The following is an 18,808-nucleotide window of genomic DNA, read 5'->3' as shown; positions in this document are numbered from 1 at the left end:
CTGTGGGAGGAAACCGGAGCACCTGGAGGAAACCCACGCACAGACGGGGAGGATGTGCAGACTCCGCACAGACAGTGACCCAAGCCGGAATCGAACCTGGGACCCTGGAGCTGTGAAGCAATTGTGCTAACCACTGTATACATGAATATACAGAGAATGTATACCCAGCTCCCCACCCTGCTGAATAGACAGTGAATATATACCCAGCTCCCCACCCTGCTGAATATACAGAGAATGTATACCCAGCTCCCCACCCTGCTGAATAGACAGAGAATATATACCCAGCTCCCCACCCTGCTGAATAGACAGTGAATGTATACCCAGCTCCCCACCCTGCTGAATATACAGAGAATGTATACCCAGCTCCCCACGCTGCTGAATAGACAGAGAATATATACCCAGCTCCCCACCCTGCTGAATAGACAGTGAATGTATACCCAGCTCCCCACCCTGCTGAATATACAGAGAATGTATACCCAGCTCCCACGCTGCTGAATAGACAGAGAATATATACCCAGCTCCCCACCCTGCTGAATATACAGAGAATGTATACCCAGCTCCCCACCCTACTGAATATACAGAGAATGTATACCCAGCTCCCCACCCTGCTGAATATACAGAGAATGTATACCCAGCTCCCCACCCTGCTGAATATACAGAGAATGTATACAGCTCCCCACGCTGCTGAATATACAGAGAATGCATACCCAGCTCCCCACGCTGCTGAATAGACAGAGAATATATACCCAGCTCCCCACCCTGCTGAATAGACAGTGAATGTATACCCAGCTCCCCACCCTGCTGAATATACAGAGAATGTATACCCAGCTCCCACGCTGCTGAATAGACAGAGAATATATACCCAGCTCCCCACCCTGCTGAATATACAGAGAATGTATACCCAGCTCCCCACCCTACTGAATATACAGAGAATGTATACCCAGCTCCCCACCCTGCTGAATATACAGAGAATGTATACAGCTCCCCACGCTGCTGAATATACAGAGAATGTATACCCAGCTCCCCACCCTGCTGAATAGACAGATAATATATACCCAGCTCCCCACCCTGCTGAATAGACAGTGAATGTATACCCAGCTCCCCACGCTGCTGAATAGACAGAGAATGTATACCCAGCTCCCCACTCTGCTGAATATACTGAGAATGTATACCCAGCTCCCCACCCTGCTGAATAGACAGAGAATGTATACCCGCTCCCCACCCTGCTGAATATACAGAGAATGTTTACCCAGCTCACCACCCTGCTGAATATACAGAGAATGTATACCCAGCTCCCCACCCTGCTGAATAGACAGAGAATGTATACCCAGCTCCCCACCCTGCTGAATAGACAGAGAATGTATACCCAGCTCCCCACGCTGCTGAATAGACAGAGAATGTATACCCAGCTCCCCACCCTGCTGAATAAACAGCGAATGTATACCCAGCTCCCCACCCTGCTGAATATACAGAGAATGTATACAGCTCCCCGCCCTGCTGAATAGACAGAGAATGTATACCCAGCTCCCCACCCTGCTGAATAAACAGAGAATGTATACCCAGCTCCCCACCCTGCTGAATAGACAGAGAATGTATACCCACTCCCCACCCTGCTGAATATACAGAGAATGTTTACCCAGCTCACCACCCTGCTGAATATACAGAGAATGTATACCCAGCTCCCCACGCTGCTGAATAGACAGAGAATTTATACCCAGCTCCCCACCCTGCTGAATAGACAGAGAATGTATACCCAGCTCCCCACCCTGCTGAATAAACAGCGAATGTATACCCAGCTCCCCACCCTGCTGAATAGACAGAGAATGTATACCCAGCTCCCCACCCTGCTGAATAGACAGAGAATGTATACCCAGCTCCCCACCCTGCTGAATAAACAGCGAATGTATACCCAGCTCCCCACCCTGCTGAATAGACAGAGAATGTATACCCAGCTCCCCACCCTGCTGAATATACAGAGAATGTATACCCAGCTCCCCACCCTGCTGAATAGACAGAGAATGTATACCCAGCTCCCCACCCTGCTGAATAAACAGCGAATGTATACCCAGCTCCCCACCCTGCTGAATAGACAGAGAATGTATACCCAGCTCCCCACCCTGCTGAATATACAGAGAATGTATAGCCAGCTCCCCACCCTGCTGAATATACAGAGAATGTATACCCAGCTCCCCACCCTGCTGAATATACAGAGAATGTATACCCAGCTCCCCACCCTGCTGAATAGACAGTGAATGTATACCCAGCTCCCCACCCTGCTGAATAGACAGAGAATGTATACCCAGCTCCCCACGCTGCTGAATAGACAGAGAATGTATACCCAGCTCCCCACCCTGCTGAATCAACAGCGAATGTATACCCAGCTCCCCACCCTGCTGAATATACAGAGAATGTATACCCAGCTCCCCACCCTGCTGAATAGACAGAGAATGTATACCCGCTCCCCACCCTGCTGAATATACAGAGAATGTTTACCCAGCTCACCACCCTGCTGAATATATAGAGAATGTATACCCAGCTCCCCACCCTGCTGAATAGACAGAGAATGTATACCCAGCTCCCCACCCTGCTGAATAGACAGAGAATGTATACCCAGCTCCCCACCCTGCTGAATAGACAGAGAATGTATACCCAGCTCCCCACCCTGCTGAATAGACAGAGAATGTATACCCAGCTCCCCACCCTGCTGAATAGACAGAGAATGTATACCCAGCTCCCCACTCTGCTGAATATACAGAGAATGTATAGCCAGCTCCCCACCCTGCTGAATATACAGAGAATGTATACCCAGCTCCCCACCCTGCTGAATATACTGAGAATGTATACCCAGCTCCCCACCCTGCTGAATAGACAGAGAATGTATACCCAGCTCCCCACTCTGCTGAATATACAGAGAATGTATAGCCAGCTCCCCACCCTGCTGAATATACAGAGAATGTATACCCAGCTCCCCACCCTGCTGAATATACAGAGAATGTATACCCAGCTCCCCACCCTGCTGAATATACAGTGAATGTATACCCAGCTCCCCACCCTGCTGAATAGACAGAGAATGTATACCCAGCTCCCCACCCTGCTGAATATACAGAGAATGTATACCCAGCTCCCCACCCTGCTGAATATACTGAGAATGTATACCCAGCTCCCCACCCTGCTGAATATACTGAGAATGTATACCCAGCTCCCCACCCTGCTGAATAGACAGAGAATGTATACCCAGCTCCCCACACTGCTGAATAAACAGAGAATGTATACCCAGCTCCCCACCCTGCTGAATAGACAGAGAATGTATACCCGCTCCCCACCCTGCTGAATATACAGAGAATGTTTACCCAGCTCACCACCCTGCTGAATATACAGAGAATGTATACCCAGCTCCCCACCCTGCTGAATAGACAGAGAATGTATACCCAGCTCCCCACCCTGCTGAATAGACAGAGAATGTATACAGCTCCCCACCCTGCTGAATAGACAGAGAATGTATACAGCTCCCCACCCTGCTGAATAGACAGAGAATGTATACCCAGCTCCCCACCCTGCTGAATAAACAGCGAATGTATACCCAGCTCCCCACCCTGCTGAATAGACAGAGAATGTATACCCAGCTCCCCACCCTGCCGAATAGACAGAGAATGTATACCCAGCTCCCCACCCTGCTGAATAGGCAGAGAATGTATACCCAGCTCCCCACCCTGCTGAACAGACAGAGAATGTATACCCAGCTCCCCACCCTGCTGAATATACAGAGAATGTATACCCAGCTCCCCACCTTGCTGAATAGACAAAGAATGTATACCCAGCTCCCCACCCTGCTGAATATACAGAGAATGTATACCCAGCTCCCCACCCTGCTGAATATACAGAGAATGTATACCCAGCTCCCCACCCTGCTGAATATACTGAGAATGTATACCCAGCTCCCCACCCTGCTGAATATACTGAGAATGTATACCCAGCTCCCCACCCTGCTGAATAGACAATGTATACCCAGCTCCCCACCCTGCTGAATAGACAGAGAATGTATACCCAGCTCCCCACTCTGCTGAATATACAGAGAATGTATAGCCAGCTCCCCACCCTGCTGAATATACAGAGAATGTATACCCAGCTCCCCACCCTGCTGAATATACTGAGAATGTATACCCAGCTCCCCACCCTGCTGAATAGACAGAGAATGTATACCCAGCTCCCCACTCTGCTGAATATACAGAGAATGTATACCCAGCTCCCCACCCTGCTGAATAGACAGAGAATGTATACCCAGCTCCCCACCCTGTTGAATAGACAGAGAATGTATACCCAGCTCCCCACTCTGCTGAATATACAGAGAATGTATAGCCAGCTCCCCACCCTGCTGAATATACAGAGAATGTATACCCAGCTCCCCACCCTGCTGAATATACTGAGAATGTATACCCAGCTCCCCACCCTGCTGAATAGACAGAGAATGTATACCCAGCTCCCCACTCTGCTGAATATACAGAGAATGTATAGCCAGCTCCCCACCCTGCTGAATATACAGAGAATGTATACCCAGCTCCCCACCCTGCTGAATATACAGAGAATGTATACCCAGCTCCCCACCCTGCTGAATAGACAGTGAATGTATACCCAGCTCCCCACCCTGCTGAATAGACAGAGAATGTATACCCAGCTCCCCACCCTGCTGAATATACAGAGAATGTATACCCAGCTCCCCACCCTGCTGAATAGACAGAGAATATATACCCAGCTCCCCACCCTGCTGAATAGACAGTGAATGTATACCCAGCTCCCCACTCTGCTGAATAGACAGAGAATGTATACCCAGCTCCCCACCCTGCTGAATATACAGGGACTGTGTACAATGATCCTCACTCTGCTGAATAAACAGGGACTGTGTACAATGACCCTCACCCTGCTCAATAAACAGTGACTGTGCACAATGATCCTCACCCTGCTGAATAAACAGGGACTGTGTACAATGATCCTCACCCTGCTGAATATACAGGGATGTGCACAATGGTCCTCACCCTGCCGAATAAACAGGGTCTGTGTACAATGATCCTCACCCTGCTGAATAAACAGGGACTGTGCACAATGATCCTCACCCTGCTGAATAAACAGGGCCTGTGTAAAATGACCCTCACCCTGCTGAATAAACAGGGACTGTGTACAATGACCCTCACCCTGCTGAATAAACAGGGACTGTGTACAATGATCCTCACCCTTCTGAATAAACAGGGTCTGTACAAAGACCCTCACCCTGCTGAATAAACAGGGACTGTGTACAATGACCCTCACCCTGCTGAATAAACAGGGACTGTGTACAATGACCCTCACCCTGCTGAATAAACAGGGACTGTGTACAATGACCCTCACCCTGCTGAATAAACAGGGACTGTGCACAATGATCCTCACCCTGCTGAATAAACAGGGACTGTGCACAATGATCCTCACCCTGCTGAATAAGCAGGGACTGTGTACAATGACCCACACCCTGCTGAATAAACAGGGACTGTGTACAATGATCCTCACCCTGCTGAATAAACAGGGACTGTGGCCAATGATCCTCACACTGCTTAATAAACAGGGACTGTGTACAATGATCCTCACCCTGCTGAATAAACAGGGACTGTGCACAATGATCCTCACTCTGCTGAATAAACAGGGACTGTGTACAATGATCCTCACTCTGCTGAATAAACAGGGACTGTGCACAATGACCCTCACCCTGCTGAATAAACAGGGACTGTGCACAATGGTCCTCACCCTGCTGAATAAACAGGGACTGTGTACAATGGTCCTCACCCTGCTGAATAAACAGGGACTGTGCACAATGATCCTCACTCTGCTGAATAAACAGGGACTGTGTACAATGGTCCTCTCCGTGCTGAATAAACAGGGACTGTGTACAATGATCCTCACCCTGCTGAATAAACAGGGACTGTGCACAATGATCCTCACCCTGCTGAATAAACAGGGACTGTGTACAATGATCGTCACCCTGCTGAATAAACAGGGACTGTGTACAATGATCCTCACCCTGCTGAATGAACAGGGACTGTGTACAATGATCCTCACCCTGCTGAATAAACAGGGACTGTGTACAATGATCCTCACCCTGCTGAATAAACAGGGACTGTGTACAATGACCCTCACCCTGCTGAATAAACAGGGACTGTGTACAATGATCGTCACCCTGCTGAATAAACAGGGACTGTGTACAATGATCCTCACCCTGCTGAATAAACAGGGACTGTGTACAATGATCGTCACCATGCTGAATAAACAGGGACTGTGTACAATGACCCTCACCCTGCTGAATAAACAGGGACTGTGTACAATGATCGTCACCCATCTAATAAACAGTAATTTTGCATGGCAAGAGGCCATTGAATCCCACAAATCCCAACTTAGACTTTGGTAGAGTTAGTCAATATATTCTAATCTCCTGCTCCCGTACATTCTGCCCATTCGTGGATTTATTTAATCCCCTTTTATAATAATCTTTATTGTCATAAGTAGGCTTACATTAACACTGCAATGCAGTTACTGGGAAAATCCGCTTGTCGCCACATTCTGGCACCTGTTCGGGTACACAGAGGGAGAATTCAGAATGTCCAAATTACCTAACCGCATGTCTTTCGGGACTTGTGGGAGGAAACCGGAGCACCCGGAGGAAACCCACGAAGACACTTGGAGAATGTGCAAACTCCACGCAGCCAGCGACCCAAGCCGGGAATCGAACCTTGGACCCTGGAGCTGTGAAGCAACCGTGCTAACCACTGTGCTACCGTGCTGCCCTTTTGAGGGTGAATCTGCGTCAACTGTCCTTTCAGCAACTGCCTTCCAGGTCACATCAACTCGTTGCATTCGATTTAATGGCTGGAATTGTTCACTTACCGTTCAGCGCTGATATACTCGCTCGAAATTGGACTGCACTTGACCCCCGCAATCCGGACTCCGTAGGCAATTTCCTGGAAGCGTAGGCCCAGATTATCTCCATGGATTGTAACCCTCGTCCCACCTTCCTTTGGGCCAGTAACTGGCTGGAACTGTAACACAGGAACCAACACTCAAACTCTCCCAGGACAGGCACAGCACGGGGTTAGATACAGAGTAAAGCTCCCTCTACACTGTCCCCATCAAACACTCCCAGGACAGGTACAGCACGGGGTTAGATACAGAGTAAAGCTCTCTCTACACTGTCCCCATCAAACACTCCCAGGACAGGTACAGCACGGGGTTAGATACAGAGTAAAGCTCCCTCCACACTGTCCCCATCAAACACTCCCAGGACAGGTACTGCACGGGGTTAGATACAGAGTAAAGCTCCCTCTACACTGTCCCCATCAAACACTCCCAGGACAGGTACAGCACGGGGTTAGATACAGAGTAAAGCTCCCTCTACACTGTCCCCATCAAACACTCCCAGGACAGGTACAGCACGGGGTGAGATACAGAGTAAAGCTCCCTCTACACTGTCCCCATCAAACACTCCCAGGACAGGTACAGCACGGGGTTAGATACAGAGTAAAGCTCCCACTACACTGTCCCCATCAAACACTCCCAGGACACGTACAGCACGGGGTTAGATACAGAGTAAAGCTCCCACTACACTGTCCCCATCAAACACTCCCAGGCCAGGCACAGCACGGGGTTAGATACAGAGTAAAGCTCCCTCCACACTGTCCCCATCAAACACTCCCAGGACAGGGACAGCACGGGGTGAGATACAGAGTAAAGCTCCCTCTATACTGTCCCCATCAAACACTCCCAGGGCAGGTACAGCACGGGGTTAGATACAGAGTAAAGCTCCCTCTACACTGTCCCCATCAAACACTCCCAGGACAGGTACAGCACGGGTTAGATACAGAGTAAAACTGAACAGAATGAAGAGATTGGTTTTTACCTTGGTGACCCGTGGGTGGGTACACCTGATGTTGCGGCCACCGAGTGTCATCCAGTTGAAGTCGGGCGCGGCGCAGTGTTGGCGAAGGCGGCATTTCCGCTCGGGCACACACCAACCGCAGTCGAACCTGGGTTCTGCTTTCAAACAGAGTCCGCAGCTCTGCCGTTGTACGGAACAATTGTAGAGAAGAGCTGCGGGTAGAGAGGGCAGAGAACCTCCGTCACCCAAGATTCTGCCACCCCCTGTCCTGGCACGAAGTCCGCACCTCACCCCTGCCACGCCCTGCACTGCCCTATCCCCCGTCCCACCCCCTTCACCACCCAGCCCCATCCCTCCTCCCCCACCCCTTCCCTACCCCACCCCCCCCAAACCTCCACACCCTACGACCGCATCCCCCCCCACCCCACTGATGGATAGTGGCTCTGTGCCACTAGTTTAAAACTCCCCGGTCTTGTGGTCCCAGCCTCCCTATCTCTGTAACCTCCTCCAGCCCTTACGGCGAAGGAGCAGCACAAGTGGATAGCACTGTGGCTTCACAGCGCCAGGGTCCCAGGTTCGATTCCCCACTGGGTCACTGTCTGTGCGGAGTCTGCACGTTCTCCCCGTGTGCGCGTGGGTTTCCTCCGGGTGCTCCGGTTTCCTCCCACAGTCCAAAGACGTGCAGGTTAGGTGGATTGGCCGTGATAAATTGCCCTTAGTGTCCAAAGGGATTAGGAGGGATTATTGGGTTAGGAGGATAGGGTGGAAGTGAGGTCGGTGCAGACTCGATGGGCCGAATGGCCTCCTTCTGCACTGTATGTTCTATGGGACAAATTGGTCTGTGAACTCAGAAATGAAGTCATCCAGCTGACTGCGAGTCCTTTAACCCTGAAATCTCAGGGTAGCACGGCGGTGCAGTGGGTTAGCACTGCAGTATTACTGCGCCGAGGTGCCAGGTTCGACCCCGGCTCTGGGTCACTGTCCGTGTGGAGTTTGCACATTCTCCCCGTGTTTGTGTGGGTTTCGCCGCCACAACCCAGAGATGTGCGGATAGGTGGATTGGCTAAATTGCCCCTTAATTGGAAAAAACGAATTGGTTACTCTAAATTTAAAAAAAAAACCTGAAATCTGCAGTGGAGATCGCTACTTCTGTGGAACGTACGGCGAAAGAGGCTTCAATAATAGCAGCCCAAGTAAAAGTTCATAAGGTGGAGGCTGCTTAAAAACATGCCTGTGAAAAGTCCACCATGTCTATAAATATGTCTATCAAATAATGATGAATAGAGATAGTCAACATTTTTTCCCAAAGGTCGGGCGGATTTAAGGTGAGGGGGGGAGAGATACTAAAGGGGCCAGAGGGATAATGTTTTCGCACAGAGGATGGTGAGTGTCTGGAACGAGCTGCCAGAGGCAGTGGTAGAGGCGGGCACAATTTTAAAAAGCATTTAGCCAGATTTCTGGAAAAGATGGGTACAGAGGGCTCTGGGCCTAATGTGGGCAAGTGGGACTAGCTCAATGGTAAAAACTGTGCGGCATGGACATGTTGGGGCAAAGGACCTGGTTACATGCTGTAAACATCTCTGACCCTATGACACTATAACCCTCCCTTTGTCTGTAACCTCCTCCAGCCCCTACAACCCTCCTTATCTCTGTAACCTCCTACAACCCCTACAACCCTCCCTATCTCTGTAACCTCCTCCAGCCCCTACAACCCTCCCTATCTCTGTAACCTCCTTCAGCCCCTACAACCCTCCCCATCTCTGTAACCTCCTCCAGTCCCTACAACCCTCCCTATCTCTGTAACCTCCTCCAGCCCCTACAACCCTCCCTATCTCTGTAACCTCCTCCAACCCCTCCTATCTCTGTAACCTCCTCCAGCCCTTACAACCCTCCCTATCTCTGTAACCTCCTCCAGCCCCTACATCCCTCCCTATCTCTGTAACCTCCTCCAGCCCCTACAACCCTCCCTATCTCTGTAACCTCCTCCAGCCCCTACAACCCTCCCTATCTCTGTAACCTCCTCCAACCCCTACACCCCTCCCTATCTCTGTAATCTCTTCCAGCCCTTAAAACCCTCCCTATCTCGGTAACCTCCTCCAACCCCTACACCCCTCCCTATCTCTGTAATCAGCTCCATTCCCTACAACCCTCCCTATCTCTGTAACCTCCAGCCCTTACAACCCTCCCTATCTCTGTAACCTCCTCCAGCCCCTCACCCCTCCCTATCTCTGTAACCTCCTCCAATCCCTACACACCTCCCTATCTCTGTAACCTCCACCAGCCCCTACAATCCTCCCTATCTCTGTAGCCTCCTCCAGCCCCGACACCCCTCCCTATCTCTGTAACCACCCCTAGCCCCTACAACCCTCCCTATCTCTGTAGCCTCCTCCAGCCCCTACATCCCTCCCTATCTCTGTAACCTCCACCAGCCCCTACAACCCTCCCTATCTCTGTAACCTCCTCCAACCCCTACAAACCTCCCTATCTCTGTAACCTCCTCCAGCCCTTACAACCCTCTCTATCTCTGTAACCTCCTCCAGCCCCTACAACCCTCCCTACCTCTGTAACCTCCTTCAACCCCTACAACCCTCCCCATCTCTGTAACCTCCACCAGCCCCTCCAACCCTCCCTATCTCTGTAATCTCCTCCATTCCCTACAAACCTCCCTTATCTCTGTAACCACCTCCAGTCCCTACAACCTTCCCTATCTCTGTAACCTCCTCCAGTCCCTACAACGCTCCCTATTACTGTAACCTCCTCCAGTCCCTACATCCCTCCCTTTCTCTGTAACCTCCTCCAGTCCCTACAACGCTCCCTATTACTGTAACCACCTCCAAACCCGACAAAACTCCCTGTCACTTAATCTCCTCCAGTCCCCTTCAACCTTCCCTATCTATATAACCACAGCCAGTTTCTCTAACCCTTCGTAGCTCCCTCAGCACTGACTCTCCGACAGTGCAGCGCTCCCTCAGCACTGACCCTCCGACAGTGCGGCGCTCCCTCAGCACTGACCCTCCGACAGTGCCGCGCTCCCTCAGCACTGACCCTCCGACAGTGCGGCACTCCCTCAGCACTGACCCTCTGACAGTGCGGCGCTCCCTCAGCACTGACCCTCCGACAGTGCGGGGCTCCCTCAGCACTGACCCTCTGACAGTGCGGCACTCCCTCAGCACTGACCCTCCGACAGTGCGGTGCTCCCTCAGCACTGACCCTCCGACAGTGCGGCGCTCCCTCAGCACTGACCCTCCGACAGTGCGGTGCTCCCTCAGCACTGACCCTCAGACAGTGCGGCACTCCCTCAGTACTGACCCTCCGGCAGTATGGCACTCCCTCAGCACTGACCCTCTGACAATGCGGCACTCCCTCAGCACTGACCCTCCGACAATGCAACGCTCCCTCAGCACTGACACTGGGGAATATTGAGCCCCTGTCACGGGCTACATGGTTTCTCACTGCTAACGGTTACTCAACGACTCACTCGACATGAGTTGTTTAGCCAGTCATCAAAGCCACGTTACAAATGTCGATCTTTGTGGTCAGTTATCCCAGGTGGAAGGTTGCAGTGTGGGGTTAGGGGGAGTGGTGAGGCGCCCATGGGCGAGTGTCAGTTTAAACTGTGATGCCACCACAGTCAAATACTGCTGATGCTGGGGAGACTCTCCTGCGCTGGCTCCCGTGGGACCTGCGTGTCTTTGGGAAAATGTGCCTCTATGGTAGGTGGAAAGAATGAAAGAGAGTTTGAGAAAGAGAGAAAGTGTGAGCGAGAGAGAGAGAGTGAGAGAGAGTGTGAGAGAGAGAGAGAGAGAAAAAGACAGACAGAAAGAGAGTGTGAGAGAGAGAGAGAGAGAAAAAGACAGAGAGAGAGAGACAGACAGACAGACAGAGGGTGTGAGAGAGAGTGTGAGAGAGAGAGAAAGACAGAGGGCAGACAGACAGAGAGAGAGAGTGTGAGAGAGGGGAGCGTGAGAAAGAGAGAGAGAGAAAGACAGAGAAAGAGACAGACAGAGAGAGAGTGTGTGAAAGAGAGTGTGTGAGAAAGAGAGAGAGAGAGAGAGAAAGACAGAGGGCAGACAGACAGAGAGAGAGAGTGTGAGAGAGGGGAGCGTGAGAAAGAGAGAGAGTGTGAGAAAGAGAGAGATGGATTGGATTGGATTGGATTTGTTTATTGTCACGTGTACCGAGGTACAGTGAAAAGTATTTTTCTGCGAGCAGCTCAACAGATCATTAAGTACATGAGAAGAAAAGGGAATAAAAGAAAATACATAATAGGGCAACACAACATATACAATGTAACTACACAAGCACTGGCATCGGGTGAAGCATACAGGGTGTAGTGTTAATGAGGTCAGTCCATAAGAGGGTCATTTAGGAGTCTGGTGACAGTGGGGAAGAAGCTGTTTTTGAGTCTGTTCGTGCGTGTTCTCAGACTTCTGTATCTCCTGCCCGATGGAAGAAGTTGGAAGAGTGAGTAAGCCGGGTGGGAGGGGTCTTTGATTATGCTGCCCGCTTTCCCCAGGCAGCGGGAGGTGTAGATGGGGTCAATGGATGGGAGGTAGGTTCATGTGATGGACTGGGCGGTGTTCACGACTCTGAAGTTTCTTGCGGTAGGATGGTGGGATTTCCTGAAATTCAGTAAATCCAATAGGCCAGTAAAAGACATTAAGGTGAAGTTGTGAGCTGATGAATACTAACCGTACCTTTCACACTCGCAGGCTTATCGATGACAAATTCTCCATCCCAGACAATTGAGAAGTCCACTGCCAGGTCTCCAATATCGTCACCCTCGTAGGAATACTGTGGAGGAAAAAGACAGAGAGTGTGAGTGCGTGAGACGGTTAATGGAGAGAGAGTGGGATGTGTGAACGACAGACAAGAGAGGAGAGTTAGAGCAAACCGACACAGGCAGAGAGTTGGACACAACGGATTCAGCCGAGACTGGAGGGATGGGCACAGTTGTAGGGAGAAGAGATGGAAGGTGAGGGCAGAGATAGAGAGTGGGGGGAAGGGTGACAGAGAGAGCGCCAGACGGACAGACCCATAATGCGAGGCACAGAGAGAGGCAAACAGACAGAGAGAGAGAGACAAACAGTGTGGCCAGCAGAGAAAGAAAGAGGACAGAGAGATGGAGAGAGAAACAAAGACAGAGAGGGGAAAGTCATGCATAGAGTAGAGAGATGATTGGACAAGACAGATACACAGAATAACAGATACCCGGGAGTGAGTTACAGACTGGATTCTAATCGAGGGGTTCAGGTGGTTTATATATAGAATAACAGATACCCAGGAGTCAGTTACAGACTGGAATCTAATCGAGGGGTTCGGGGTGGTTTATATATAGAATAGCAGATACCTGGGAGTGAGTTACAGACTGGAATCTAATCGATGGGTTCGGGGTGGTTTATATATAGAATAACAGATACCCGGGAGTGAGTTACAGACTGGAATCTAATCGATGGGTTCGGGGTGGTTTATATATAGAATAACAGATACCCGGGAGTGAGTTACAGACTGGAATCTAATCGAGGGGTTCAGGGTGGTTTATATATAGAATAACAGATACCTGGGAGTGAGTTACAGTTTGGAATCTAATCGAGGGGTTCGGGGTGGTTTATATATAGAATAATAGATACCTGGGACTGAGTTACAGGCTGGAATCTAATCGAGGGGTTCGCGGTGGTTTATATATAGAATAACAGATACCCGGGAGTGAGTTACAGACTGGAATCTAATCGATGGGTTCGGGGTGGTTTATATATAGAATAACAGATACCCGGGAGTGAGTTACAGACTGGAATCTAATCGAGGGGTTCAGGGTGGTTTATATATAGAATAACAGATACCTGGGAGTGAGTTACAGTTTGGAATCTAATCGAGGGGTTCGGGGTGGTTTATATATAGAATAACAGATACCCGGGAGTGAGTTACAGACTGGAATCTAATCGAGAGGTTCAGGGTGGTTTATATATAGAATAACAGATACCCGGGAGTGAGTTACAGACTGGAATCTAATCGAGGGGTTCAGGGTTGTTTATATATAGAATAACAGATACCCGGGAGTGAGTTACAGACTGGAATCTAATCGAGGGGTTCAGCGTGGTTTATATATAGAATAACAGATACCTGGGAGTGAGTTACAGACTGGAATCTAATCGAGGGGTACGGGGTGGCTTATATATAGAATAACAAATACACGGGAGTGAGTTACAGACTGGAATCTAATCGAGGGGTACGGGGTGGTTAATATATAGAATAACAGATGACTGGGAGTGAGTTACAGACTGGAATCTAATCGAGTGGTACGGGGTGGTTTATATATAGAATAACAGATACCCGGGAGTGAGTTACAGACTGGAATCTAATCGAGTGTTTCGGGGTGGTTTATATATAGAATAACAGATACCCGGAGTGAGTTACAGACTGGAATCTAATCGAGGGGTACAGGGTGGTTTCTATATAGAATAACAGATACCCGGGAGTGAGTTATAGACTGGAATCTAATCGAGGGGTTCGGGGTGGTTTATATATCGAATAACAGATACCCGGGAGTGAGTTACAGACTGGAATCTAATCGAGGGGTACGGGGTGGTTTATATATAGAATAACAAATACACGGGAGTGAGTTACAGACTGGAATCTAATCGAGGGGTACGGGGTGGTTTATATATAGAATAACAGATGACTGGGAGTGAGTTACAGACTGGAATCTAATCGAGTGGTACGGGGTGGTTTATATATTGAATAACAGATACCCGGGAGTGAGTTACAGACTGGAATCTAATCGAGGGGTTCGGGGTGGTTTATATATAGAATAACAGATACCCGGGAGTGAGTTACAGACTGGAATCTAATCGAGGGTTTCGGGGTGGTTTATATATAGAATAAAAGATACCCGGAGTGAGTTACAGACTGGAATCTAATCGAGGGGTTCGGGGTGGTTTATATATAGAATAACAGATACCCGGGAGTGAGTTACAGACTGGAATCTAATCGAGGGGTTCGGGGTGGTTTATATATAGAATAACAGATACCCGGGAGTGAGTTACAGACTGGAATCTAATCGAGGGGTACGGGGTGGTTTATATATAGAATAACAGATACCCGGAGTGAGTTACAGACTGGAATCTAATCGAGGGGTACAGGGTGGTTTCTATATAGAATAACAGATACCCGGAATGAGTTACAGACTGGAATCTAATCGAGGGGCTCGCGGGGTTTATGTATAGGATAACAGATACCCGGGAGTGAGTTACAGACTGGCATCTAATCGAGGGGTTCGGGGTGGTTTATCTATAGAATAACAGACACTCGGGAGTGAGTTACAGGCTGGAATCTAATCGAGGGGTTCGGGGTGGTTTATATATAGATAACAGATAACCGGGAGTGTGTTACAGACTGGAATCTAATCGAGGAGTTCAGGGTGGTAGAGATATAGAATAACAGATACCCGGGAGTGAATTACAGACTGGATTCTAATCGAGGGGTTTGGGGTGGTTTATTTATAGAATGACAGATACCCGGGAGTGAGTTACAGACTGGAATCTAATCGAGGGGTTCGGGGTGGTTTATATATAGAATAACAGATACCCGGGAGTGAGTTACAGACTGGAATCTAATCGAGGGTTTCGGAGTGGTTTATATACAGAATAACAGATACCCGGGAGTGAGTTACAGACTGGAATCTAATCGAGGGGTTTGGGTGGGCTGTTTAGCACACTGGGCTAAATCGCATGCTTTGAAAGAAGACCAAGGGTAGGCCAGCAGCATGGTTCAATTCCCGAAACAGTCTTCCCGAACAGGCGCCGGAATGTGGCGACTCGGGGCTTTTCACAGTAACTTCATTGAAGCCTACTTGTGACAAGAAGCGATTTTCATTTTTCATATAGAATAACAGATACCCGGGAGTGGGTTAGAGACTGGAATCTAATCGAGGGGTTCGGGGTGGTTTATATATAGAATAACAGATACCCGGGAGTGAGTTACAGACTGGAATCTAATCGAGGGGTTCGGGGTGGTTTATATATAGAATAACAGATACCCGGGAGTGAGTTACAGACTGGAATCTAATCGAGGGGTTCGGGGTGGTTTATATATAGAATAACAGATACCCGGGAGTGAGTTACAGACTGGAATCTAATCGAGGGGTTCGGGGTGGTTTATATATAGAATAACAGATACCTGGGAGTGAGTTACAGACTGGAATCTAATTGAGGGGTTCGGGGTGGTTTATATATAGAATAACAGATACCCGGGAGTGAGTTACTGACTGGAGGATTTTAGGTTCCGGAGGGGGTTTCAGGGATATGGACGGTTGTAGGGGCAGGAGGAAGTTTCAGCGGTAGGGAGGGTTGTAGGGGCTGGAGGAGGGTTCAGAGATAGTGAGGGTTGTCGGGGCTGGAGGAAGTTTCAGCGGTAGGGAGGGTTGTAGGGGCTGGAGGAGGGTTCACAGATAGTGAGGGTTGTCGGGGCTGGAGGAAGTTTCAGCGGTAGGGAGGGTTGTAGGGGCTGGAGGAGTGTTCAGAGATAGGGAGAGTTGTAGGGGCTGGAGGAGGTTACAGAGATAGGGAGGGTTGTAGGGACTGGAGGAGGTTACAGAGATAGGGAAGGTTATAGGGACTGGAGGAGGTTACAGAGATAGGGAGGGTTGTTGGGGCTGGAGGAGGTTACAGAGATGGGGAGGGTTGGATGGGCTGGAGGAGGTTACAGAGATAGGGAGGGATGTAGGGACTGGAGGAGGTTACAGAGATAGGGAAGGTTGTAGGGACTGGAGGAGGTTACAGAGATAGGGAGGGTTGTTGGGGCTGGAGGAGGTTACAGAGGTAGGGAGGGTTGGATGGGCTGGAGGAGGTTACAGAGATAGGGAGGGTTGTTGGGGCTGGAGGAGGTTACAGAGGTAGGGAGGGTTGGATGGGCTGGAGGAGGTTACAGAGATAGGGAGGGTTGTAGGGACTGGATGAGGTTACAGAGATAGGGAGGGTTGGATGGGCTGGATGACGTTACAGAGATAGGGAAGGTTGTCGGGACTGGAGGTGGTTACAGAGATAGGAAGGGTTGGATGGGCTGGAGGAGGTTACAGAGGTAGGAAGGGTTGTAGCGGCTGGAGGAGGTTACAGAGATTTGGAGGGGCTGGAGGAGGTTACAGAGATCGGGAGGGTGTAGTGGCTGGAGGAGGTTACAGAGATAGGGATGGTTGGAGGGGCTCGAGTAGGTTACAGAGATCGGGAGGGTGTAGTGGCTGAAGGAGGTTACAGAGATAGGGAGGGTTGGAGGGGCTGGAGGAGGTTACAGAGATAGGGAGGGTTGGAGGGGCTGGAGGAGGTTTTCAGAGATAGGGAGGGTTGTAGGGGCTGGCGGAGGTTACAGAGATAGGGAGGGTTGGAGGAGGTTACAGAGATAGGGAGGGTTGGAGGGGCTGGATGAGGTTACAGTGATCGGGAGGCCATGGAGTGATTTGAAAAACATTGGGATCTAGGGCATGTTTGCGGGACCCCCTTGGCCCCTCAATGTGACACCTGTGGCTTGAGGTGGAGCTTTAATACTCCCAGTACGTCGGTCCCCAGCAACACTACGGAACTGAGATCTGTAGAAGATTTTCAGTCTGCTCCTCGGGAAAGCTGTGAAATGGAGCTCGGACGTGAGTCAGTGAACCGCAGTTAACGGGTGGGGGGGATTTTCCCCACGCTCCCTGTTGGCCGCTGGTGGGATCTTCTGTCAACGGGATTTCCCATTGAATGCAGGCTCCCCCGTGGTGGGGGCTCATTGTCAGCCAGACTGGAAGATCCCCCGCCCTCCCCTCACAAAATCTGCCGTTGAAGCTGGCATGAAGGCTAATGGAGCGACCTCTGACCTCAGGCCTCAGAGCAGACTGCTAGGCCGGGGCCCGGCACCATGTGTATTAGGGAAATGCTCCTGGCTGCGACGAGGGGCAGCAAGGTATTATTTTCTTCAGTGGAAAGGGTCGGTTGTCTGCCAAGCAGCCAGGGTCGCCCTCAGTGACCTTTCGGCAGCTGTTTAAGTAAAATGGGAATCTCTGGGGAGTTTACACTCTACCTCCTAATGGAGGCAGATCCATCCCTGTCCCGACTGAACACTCTGTGATTTTTATTATACATGTGAAAACAGAGAGAGATAAAGAGAATGGGAGAGAGAAGGGAAATGAGTAAGAGAGAAAGAGAGAGGGAATAAGAGAAAAAGAGAGAGGGAATAAGAGACAGTTGAGAGAGATATAAAAGGAATTAGTGAGAGAGGGAATGAGAGAGAGAGAGAGGGAATAAGATAGAGAGGGAATGAGAGAGGGCAGAAAAAGAGAGGGGGGAATGAGAGAAAGAGAATGAGAGGGAGAGAGAGAGGTGGAGGGTCTGAGAGAGAGGGGAGGGGGGAATGAGGGAGACAATGAGAGGGAGAGAGAGAGAGTGACAGAGGGAGGTGGGGGGACTGAGAGAAAATGAGAGGGAGAATGAGAGAGGGAGAAGGTCTGAGAGAGAGAGGGGGTGATGGGGGAGACAATGAGGGAGAGAGAGAGAGAGGGGGGAATGAGAGAAAGAGAATGAGAGGGAGAATGAGAGAGAGGAGGTGGGATTCTCCGCCATCGGCGCGATGTCCGCCGACCGGCGCCAAAAACGGCACGAATCAGTCCAGCATCGCGCCGCCCCAAAGGTGCGGAAATCTCCGCATCTTGAGGGGCCGAGCACTCACCTTGAGGGGCTAGGCCCGCGCCGGACTGATTTCCGCCCCCCCCCCCCAGCTGGCGGGAAAGGCTTTTGGTGCCCCGCCAGCTGGCGTGGAAATGACTTTGCCGTGCGGCGCATGCGCGGGAGCATCAGCGGCCACTCACGGCATCCCCGCGCATGTGCAGTGGAGGGAGTCTCTTCCGCCTCCACCATAGTGGAGACCATGGGGAAGGCGGAAGGGAAAGAGTGC

General features: G+C 50.4%; 1 protein-coding gene across 1 annotated transcript in view; it reads right to left on the bottom strand.

Annotated features, from left to right (window-relative positions):
• Positions 1-18,808, bottom strand: part of plxna3 (plexin A3) — a 297,717-nt gene that overhangs the window by 82,836 nt on the left and 196,073 nt on the right. Inside the window, exons 11-13 of the mRNA XM_072487943.1 lie at positions 12,589-12,685; positions 7,913-8,103; positions 6,904-7,055 (exon numbers count right to left, since the gene is read on the bottom strand). Of these exons, the coding sequence (XP_072344044.1) occupies positions 6,904-7,055; positions 7,913-8,103; positions 12,589-12,685 (440 nt within the window). The remainder of the gene's footprint in view (positions 1-6,903; positions 7,056-7,912; positions 8,104-12,588; positions 12,686-18,808) is intronic.

The sequence above is a fragment of the Scyliorhinus torazame genome, chromosome 22, assembly GCF_047496885.1.
Source record: "Scyliorhinus torazame isolate Kashiwa2021f chromosome 22, sScyTor2.1, whole genome shotgun sequence".
NCBI lineage: Eukaryota > Metazoa > Chordata > Chondrichthyes > Carcharhiniformes > Scyliorhinidae > Scyliorhinus > Scyliorhinus torazame.
Note: the sequence above shows the minus strand (reverse complement) of the source record. Positions and strands in the feature narration are given on the sequence as shown.